This window comes from Oncorhynchus nerka, unplaced genomic scaffold (assembly GCF_034236695.1).
Source record: "Oncorhynchus nerka isolate Pitt River unplaced genomic scaffold, Oner_Uvic_2.0 unplaced_scaffold_1378, whole genome shotgun sequence".
Taxonomy (NCBI): Eukaryota; Metazoa; Chordata; class Actinopteri; order Salmoniformes; family Salmonidae; genus Oncorhynchus; species Oncorhynchus nerka.
In genome coordinates, this window is record NW_027039971.1 from 29,098 (window position 1) to 40,000 (window position 10,903).

At 38.3% G+C, this 10,903-nt stretch overlaps 1 protein-coding gene across 1 annotated transcript in view; it reads left to right on the forward strand.

Annotated features, from left to right (window-relative positions):
- Positions 1-9,765: 9,765 nt before the first annotated feature.
- The window catches only part of LOC135568848 (carbohydrate sulfotransferase 15-like), a 45,721-nt gene continuing 44,583 nt past the window's right edge, over positions 9,766-10,903 (forward strand). Inside the window, exon 1 of the mRNA XM_065015626.1 lies at positions 9,766-9,995. Within this exon, the coding sequence (XP_064871698.1) occupies positions 9,781-9,995 (215 nt within the window). The 5' untranslated portion in view covers positions 9,766-9,780. The remainder of the gene's footprint in view (positions 9,996-10,903) is intronic.

Sequence of the window (10,903 nt, forward strand, 5' to 3'; positions counted from 1 at the left end):
GACAGCACATTGAAGGAGGAGGACACTACAGTATTATAATGACAGCACATTGAGGAGGAGGACACTACAGTATTATAATGACAGCACATTGAAGGAGGAGGACACTACAGTATTATAATGACAGCACATTGAGGAGGAGGACACTACAGTATTATAATGACAGCACATTGAAGGAGGAGGACACTACAGTATTATAATGACAGCACATTGAAGGAGGAGGACACTACAGTATTATAATGACAGCACATTGAAGGAGGAGGACACTACAGTATTATAATGACAGCACATTGAAGGAGGAGGACACTACAGTATTATAATGACAGCACATTGAGGAGGAGGACACTACAGTATTATAATGACAGCACATTGAAGGAGGACACTACAGTATTATAATGACAGCACATTGAAGGAGGAGGACACTACAGTATTATAATGACAGCACATTGAAGGAGGAGGACACTACAGTATTATAATGACAGCACATTGAAGGAGGAGACACACAGTACAGTATTATAATGACAGCACATTGGAGGAGGGACATGACAGTATTATAATGACAGCACATTGAAGGAGGAGGACACTACAGTATTATAATGACAGCACATTGAAGGAGGAGGACACTACAGTATTATAATGACAGCACATTGAAGGAGGACACTACAGTATTATAATGACAGCACATTACAGTATTATAATGACAGCACATTGAAGGAGGACACTACAGTATTATAATGACAGCACATTGAAGGAGGAGGACACTACAGTATTATAATGACAGCACATTGAAGGAGGAGGACACTACAGTATTATAATGACAGCACATTGAAGGAGGAGGACACTACAGTATTATAATGACAGCACATTGAAGGAGGAGGACACTACAGTATTATAATGACAGCACATTGAAGGAGGACACTACAGTATTATAATGACAGCACATTGAAGGAGGAGGACACTACAGTATTATAATGACAGCACATTGAGGAGGAGGACACTACAGTATTATAATGACAGCACATTGAAGGAGGACACTACAGTATTATAATGACAGCACATTGAAGGAGGAGGACACTACAGTATTATAATGACAGCACATTGAAGGAGGAGGACACTACAGTATTATAATGACAGCACATTGAAGGAGGAGGACACTACAGTATTATAATGACAGCACATTGAAGGAGGAGGACACTACAGTATTATAATGACAGCACATTGAAGGAGGACACTACAGTATTATAATGACAGCACATTGAAGGAGGACACTACAGTATTATAATATTATATAATGACAGCACATTGAAGGAGGACACTACAGTATTATAATGACAGCACATTGAAGGAGGAGGACACTACAGTATTATAATGACAGCACATTGAAGGAGGAGGACACTACAGTATTATAATGACAGCACAGTATTATTGACAGCACATTGAGGAGGACACTACAGTATTATAATGACAGCACATTGAAGGAGGAGGACACTACAGTATTATAATGACAGCACAGTATTATAATGACAGGAGGAGGACACTACAGTATTATAATGACAGCACATTGAAGGAGGACACTACAGTATTATAATGACAGCACATTGAAGGAGGACTACAGTATTATAATGACTACAGTATTATAATGACAGCACATTGAAGGAGGAGGACACTACAGTATTATAATGACAGCACATTGAGGAGGAGGACACTACAGTATTATAATGACAGCACATTGAAGGAGGAGGACACTACAGTATTATAATGACAGCACATTGAAGGAGGAGGACACTACAGTATTATAATGACAGCACATTGAAGGAGGACACTACAGTATTATAATGACAGCACATTGAAGGAGGAGGACACTACAGTATTATAATGACAGCACATTGAAGGAGGAGGACACTACAGTATTATAATGACAGCACATTGAAGGAGGACACTACAGTATTATAATGACAGCACATTGAAGGAGGACACTACAGTATTATAATGACAGCACATTGAAGGAGGAGGACACTACAGTATTAAATGACAGCACATTGAAGGAGGACACTAAAGTATTATAATGACAGCACATTGAAGGAGGAGGACACTACAGTATTATAATGACAGCACATTGAAGGAGGACACTACAGTATTATAATGACAGCACATTGAAGGAGGACACTACAGTATTATAATGACAGCACATTGAAGGAGGAGGACACTACAGTATTATAATGACAGCACATTGAAGGAGGACACTACAGTATTATAATGACAGCACATTGAAGGAGGACACTACAGTATTATAATGACAGCACATTGAAGGAGGAGGACACTACAGTATTATAATGACAGCACATTGAAGGAGGAGGACACTACAGTATTATAATGACACAGACACTATTATAATGACAGCACATTGAAGGAGGACACTACAGTATTATAATGACAGCACATTGAAGGAGGAGGACACTACAGTATTATAATGACAGCACATTGAAGGAGGAGGACACTACAGTATTATAATGACAGCACATTGAAGGAGGAGGACACTACAGTATTATAATGACAGCACATTTGTATTATAATGACAGCACATTGGAGGACACTACAGTATTATAATGACAGCACATTGAAGGAGGACACTACAGTATTATAATGACAGCACATTGAAGGAGGAGGACACTACAGTATTATAATGACAGCACATTGAAGGAGGAGGACACTACAGTATTATAATGACAGCACATTGAAGGAGGAGGACACTACAGTATTATAATGACAGCACATTGAAGGAGGAGGACACTACAGTATTATAATGACAGCACATTGAAGGAGGACACTACAGTATTATAATGACAGCACATTGAAGGAGGAGGACACTACAGTATTATAATGACAGCACATTGAAGGAGGAGGACACTACAGTATTATAATGACAGCACATTGAGGAGGAGGACAGCACATTGAGGAGGAGGACAGTATTATAATGACAGCACATTGAAGGAGGAGGACACTACAGTATTATAATGACAGCACATTGAAGGAGGAGGACACTACAGTATTATAATGACAGCACATTGAAGGAGGACACTACAGTATTATAATGACAGCACATTGAAGGAGGAGGACACTACAGTATTATAATGACAGCACATTGAAGGAGGAGGACACTACAGTATTATAATGACAGCACATTGAAGGAGGACACTACAGTATTATAATGACAGCACATTGAAGGAGGAGGACACTACAGTATTATAATGACAGCACATTGAAGGAGGAGGACACTACAGTATTATAATGACAGCACATTGAAGGAGGAGGACACTACAGTATTATAATGACAGCACATTGAAGGAGGAGGACACTACAGTATTATAATGACAGCACATTGAAGGATGACACTACAGTATTATAATGACAGCACATTGAAGGAGGAGGACACTGACAGCACAGGACACTACAGTATTATAATGACAGCACATTGAAGGAGGACACTACAGTATTATAATGACAGCACATTGAAGGAGGAGGACACTACAGTATTATAATGACAGCACATTGAAGGAGGAGGACACTACAGTATTATAATGACAGCACATTGAAGGAGGACACTACAGTATTATACATTGAACAGACACACATTATAATGACAGCACATTGAGGAGGAGGACACTACAGTATTATAATGACAGCACATTGAAGGAGGACACTACAGTATTATAATGACAGTATTATAATGACAGCACATTGAAGGAGGACACTACAGTATTATAATGACAGCACATTGAAGGAGGAGGACACTACAGTATTATAATGACAGCACATTGAAGGAGGAGGACACTACAGTATTATAATGACAGCACATTGAAGGAGGAGGACACTACAGTATTATAATGACAGCACATTGAAGGAGGACACTACAGTATTATAATGACAGCACATTGAAGGAGGAGGACACTACAGTATTATAATGACAGCACATTGATTAGACAGCACAGGAGGACACTACAGTATTATAATGACAGCACATTGAAGGAGGACACTACAGTATTATAATGACAGCACATTGAGGAGGACACTACAGTATTATAATGACAGCACATTGAAGGAGGAGGACACTACAGTATTATAATGACAGCACATTGAAGGAGGGAGGACACTACAGTATTATAATGACAGCACATTGAAGGAGGACACTACAGTATTATAATGACAGCACATTGAAGGAGGAGGACACTACAGTATTATAATGACAGCACATTGAAGGAGGACACTACAGTATTATAATGACAGCACATTGAGGAGGAGGACACTACAGTATTATAATGACAGCACATTGAAGGAGGAGGACACTACAGTATTATAATGACAGCACATTGAAGGAGGAGGACACTACAGTATTATAATGACAGCACATTGAAGGAGGAGGACACTACAGTATTATAATGACAGCACATTGAAGGAGGAGGACACTACAGTATTATAATGACAGCACATTGAAGGAGGAGGACACTACAGTATTATAATGACAGCACATTGAAGGAGGAGGACACTACAGTATTATAATGACAGCACATTGAGGAGGAGGACACTACAGTATTATAATGACAGCACATTGAGGAGGAGGACACTACAGTATTATAATGACATGAGGAGGACACTACAGTATTATAATGACAGCACATTGAAGGAGGACACTACAGTATTATAATGACAGCACATTGGAGGAGGACACTACAGTATTATAATGACAGCACATTGAAGGAGGAGGACACTACAGTATTATAATGACAGCACATTGGAGGAGGACACTACAGTATTATAATGACAGCACATTGAAGGAGGACACTACAGTATTATAATGACAGCACATTGAAGGAGGAGGACACTACAGTATTATAATGACAGCACATTGGAGGAGGAGGACACTACAGTATTATAATGACAGCACATTGAAGGAGGACACTACAGTATTATAATGACAGCACATTGAAGGAGGAGGACACTACAGTATTATAATGACAGCACATTGAAGGAGGAGGACACTACAGTATTATAATGACAGCACATTGAAGGAGGAGGACACTACAGTATTATAATGACAGCACATTGAAGGAGGAGGACACTACAGTATTATAATGACAGCACATTGAAGGAGGACACTACAGTATTATAATGACAGCACATTGAAGGAGGAGGACACTACAGTATTATAATGACAGCACATTGAAGGAGGACACTACAGTATTATAATGACAGCACATTGAAGGAGGAGGACACTACAGTATTATAATGACAGCACATTGAAGGAGGACACTACAGTATTATAATGACAGCACATTGAAGGAGGAGGACACTACAGTATTATAATGACAGCACATTGAAGGAGGAGGACACTACAGTATTATAATGACAGCACATTGAAGGAGGAGGACACTACAGTATTATAATGACAGCACATTGAAGGAGGAGGACACTACAGTATTATAATGACAGCACATTGAAGGAGGAGGACACTACAGTATTATAATGACAGCACATTGAAGGAGGAGGACACTACAGTATTATAATGACAGCACATTGAAGGAGGAGGACACTACAGTATTATAATGACAGCACATTGAAGGAGGAGGACACTACAGTATTATAATGACAGCACAGACACTACAGTATTATAATGACAGAAGGAGGAGGACACTACAGTATTATAATGACAGCACATTGAAGGATGACAGCACTACACTACAGTATTATAATGACAGCACATTGAAGGAGGAGGACACTACAGTATTATAATGACAGCACATTGAGGAGGAGGACACTACAGTATTATAATGACAGCACATTGAAGGAGGAGGACACTACAGTATTATAATGACAGCACATTGAGGAGGACACTACAGTATTATAATGACAGCACACTACAGTATTATAATGACAGCACATTGAAGGAGGAGGACACTACAGTATTATAATGACAGCACATTGAAGGAGGAGGACACTACAGTATTATAATGACAGCACATTGAAGGAGGACACTACAGTATTATAATGACAGCACATTGAAGGAGGAGGACACTACAGTATTATAATGACAGCACATTGAGGAGGAGGACACTACAGTATTATAATGACAGCACATTGAGGAGGAGGACACTACAGTATTATAATGACAGCACATTGAAGGAGGACACTACAGTATTATAATGACAGCACATTGAAGGAGGAGGACACTACAGTATTATAATGACAGCACATTGAAGGAGGAGGACACTACAGTATTATAATGACAGCACATTGAAGGAGGAGGACACTGAAGAAGGAGGACACTTCAGTATTATAATGACAGCACATTGAAGGAGGAGGACACTACAGTATTATAATGACAGCACATTGAAGGAGGAGGACACTACAGTATTATAATGACAGCACATTGAAGGAGGAGGACACTACAGTATTATAATGACAGCACATTGAAGGAGGACACTACAGTATTATAATGACAGCACATTGAAGGAGGAGGACACTACAGTATTATAATGACAGCACATTGAAGGAGGAGGACACACAGTATTATAATGACAGCACATTGTATTATAATGACAGCACATTGAAGGAGGAGGACACTACAGTATTATAATGACAGCACATTGAAGAAGGAGGACACTACAGTATTATAATGACAGCACATTGAAGGAGGAGGACACTACAGTATTATAATGACAGCACATTGAAGGAGGAGGACACTACAGTATTATAATGACAGCACATTGAGGAGGAGGACACTACAGTATTATAATGACAGCACATTGAAGGAGGAGGACACTACAGTATTATAATGACAGCACATTGAAGGAGGAGTATTATAATGACAGCATATTGAAGGAGGACACTACAGTATTATAATGACAGCACATTGAAGGAGGAGGACACTACAGTATTATAATGACAGCACATTGAAGGAGGACACTACAGTATTATAATGAGCACATTGAAGGAGGACAGCACATTGAAGGAGGAGGACACTACAGTATTATAATGACAGCACATTGAAGGAGGAGGACACTACAGTATTATAATGACAGCACATTGAAGGAAGGAGGACACTACAGTATTATAATGACAGCACATTGAAGGAGGAGGACACTACAGTATTATAATGACAGCACATTGAGGAGGACACTACAGTATTATAATGACAGTATTGAAGGGAGGACACTACAGTATTATAATGACAGCACATTGAAGGAGGAGGACACTACAGTATTATAATGACAGCACATTGAAGGAGGAGGACACTACAGTATTATAATGACAGCACATTGAAGGAGGAGGACACTACAGTATTATAATGACAGCACATTGAAGGAGGAGGACACTACAGTATTATAATGACAGCACATTGAAGGAGGAGGACACTACAGTATTATAATGACAGCACATTGAAGGAGGAGGACACTACAGTATTATAATGACAGCACATTGAAGGAGGAGGACACTACAGTATTATAATGACAGCACATTGAAGGAGGAGGACACTACAGTATTATAATGACAGCACATTGAAGGAGGAGGACACTACAGTATTATAATGACAGCACATTGGAGGAGGACACTACAGTATTATAATGACAGCACATTGAAGGAGGAGGACACTACAGTATTATAATGACAGCACATTGAGGAGGAGGACAGTATTATAATGACAGCACATTGAAGGAGGAGGACACTACAGTATTATAATGACAGCACATTGAAGGAGGAGGACACTACAGTATTATAATGACAGCACATTGAAGGAGGAGGACACTACAGTATTATAATGACAGCACATTGAAGGAGGAGGACACTACAGTATTATAATGACAGCACATTGAAGGAGGAGGACACTACAGTATTATAATGACAGCACATTGAAGGAGGACACTACAGTATTATAATGACAGCACATTGAAGGAGGACACTACAGTATTATAATGACAGCACATTGAAGGAGGAGGACACTACAGTATTATAATGACAGCACATTGAAGGAGGAGGACACTACAGTATTATAATGACAGCACATTGAAGGAGGAGGACACTACAGTATTATAATGACAGCACATTGAAGGAGGACACTACAGTATTATAATGACAGCACATTGAAGGAGGAGGACACTACAGTATTATAATGACAGCACATTGAAGGAGGAGGACACTACAGTATTATAATGCACATTGAAGGAGAGGACACTACAGTATTATAATGACAGCACATTGAGGAGGACACTACAGTATTATAATGACAGCACATTGAAGGAGGAGGACACTACAGTATTATAATGACAGCACATTGAAGGAGGAGGACACTACAGTATTATAATATTATAACAGCACATTGAAGGAGGAGGACACTACAGTATTATAATGACAGCACATTGAAGGAGGACACTACAGTATTATAATGACAGCACATTGAAGGAGGAGGACACTACAGTATTATAATGACAGCACATTGAAGGAGGAGGACACTACAGTATTATAATGACAGCACATTGAGGAGGAGGACACTACAGTATTATAATGACAGCAGCACATTGAAGGAGGAGGACACTACAGTATTATAATGACAGCACATTGAAGGAGGACACTACAGTATTATAATGACAGCACATTGAAGGAGGACACTACAGTATTATAATGACAGCACATTGAAGGAGGACACTACAGTATTATAATGACAGCACATTGAAGGAGGACACTACAGTATTATAATGACAGCACATTGAAGGAGGACACTACAGTATTATAATGACAGCACATTGAAGGAGGAGGACACTACAGTATTATAATGACAGCACATTGAAGGAGGAGGACACTACAGTATTATAATGACAGCACATTGAAGGAGGAGGACACTACAGTATTATAATGACAGCACATTGAAGGAGGAGGACACTACAGTATTATAATGACAGCACATTGAAGGAGGAGGACACTACAGTATTATAATGACAGCACATTGAAGGAGGAGGACACTACAGTATTATAATGACAGCACATTGAAGGAGGAGGACACTACAGTATTATAATGACAGCACATTGAGGAGGAGGACACTACAGTATTATAATGACAGCACATTGAAGGAGGAGGACACTACAGTATTATAATGACAGCACATTGAAGGAGGAGGACACTACAGTATTATAATGACAGCACATTGAAGGAGGAGGACACTACAGTATTATAATGACAGCACATTGAAGGAGGACACTACAGTATTATAATGACAGCACATTGAAGGAGGACACTACAGTATTATAATGACAGCACATTGAAGGAGGACACTACAGTATTATAATGACAGCACATTGAAGGAGGACACTACAGTATTATAATGACAGCACATTGAAGGAGGACACTACAGTATTATAATGACAGCACATTGAAGGAGGACACTACAGTATTATAATGACAGCACATTGAAGGAGGAGGACACTACAGTATTATAATGACAGCACATTGAAGGAGGAGGACACTACAGTATTATAATGACAGCACATTGAAGGAGGTTGGACACTACAGTATTATAATGACAGCACATTGAAGGAGGAGGACACTACAGTATTATAATGACAGCACATTGAAGGAGGAGAACACTAATATAAGGTGAAGAAGGGCATTAATGCTTCTCTGTGATTAATTATGGAATGTCCCAACGGAGGAGGTTTATATAGACGCACTGTCCTCTCCAGCAATTACTTCCTGAACTCTTTACACTGTATTCATGTTACTTCCTTTGTCTTTTTATGCAAATCAATAAACCGTGTGTTTCTGTTTGTTTGTTTGTCTGTTTTCCAGGAGAGGCCAGTGCGTCCACCATGTGGGACAACAATGCCTGGGCGTATTTCTATGACAACTCGACTGAGGCGGAGGCGGAGCCACCCTTCCTCATCCAGGACTTTATCCACACCCTTCAGCCTGACGCAAGGTTCATCGTCATGCTGAGAGACCCTGTAGAGAGGTACTGTAACTGCTATTAATACTACTACTACTACCATTACTACTACTACTACTACAATTAATACTACTACTACTATTAATATTAATACTGCTACTACTATTACTATTAATACTACTACTACTACAATTAATACTACTACTACTACTACAATTAATACTACTACTACTACAATTAATACTACAATTAATACTACTACTACTATTAATATTAATACTGCTACTACTATTACTATTAATACTACTACTACTACTACAATTAATACTACTACTACTACTACTACTACAATTAATAATAATACTACTACCATTACTACTACTACTACTACAATTAATACTACTACTACTACTACAATTACTACTACTACTACTATTACTATTAATACTACTACTACTACAATTAATACTACTACTACTACAATTAATACTACTACTACTACTACTACTACAATTAATAATACTACTACTACCATTACTACTACTACTACTACTACTACTACTACTATTACTATTAATACTACTACTACTATTACTATTAATACCACTACTACGATTACTATTAATACTACTACTACAATTAATACTACTACTACTATTACTATTAATACTACTACTACTACTACTACTACAATTAATAATACTACTACTACCATTACTACTACTACTACTACTACTACTACTATTACTATTAATACTACTACTACTATTACTATTAATACTACTACTACGATTACTATTAATACTACTACTACTACTACAATTAATACTACTACTACTATTACTATTAATACTACTACTACTACTACAATTAATACTACTACTATTACTACTACTACTACTATTACTACTGGTACTACTACTACTACTACTACTATTACTATTAATACTACTACTACTACTATACTACTACTA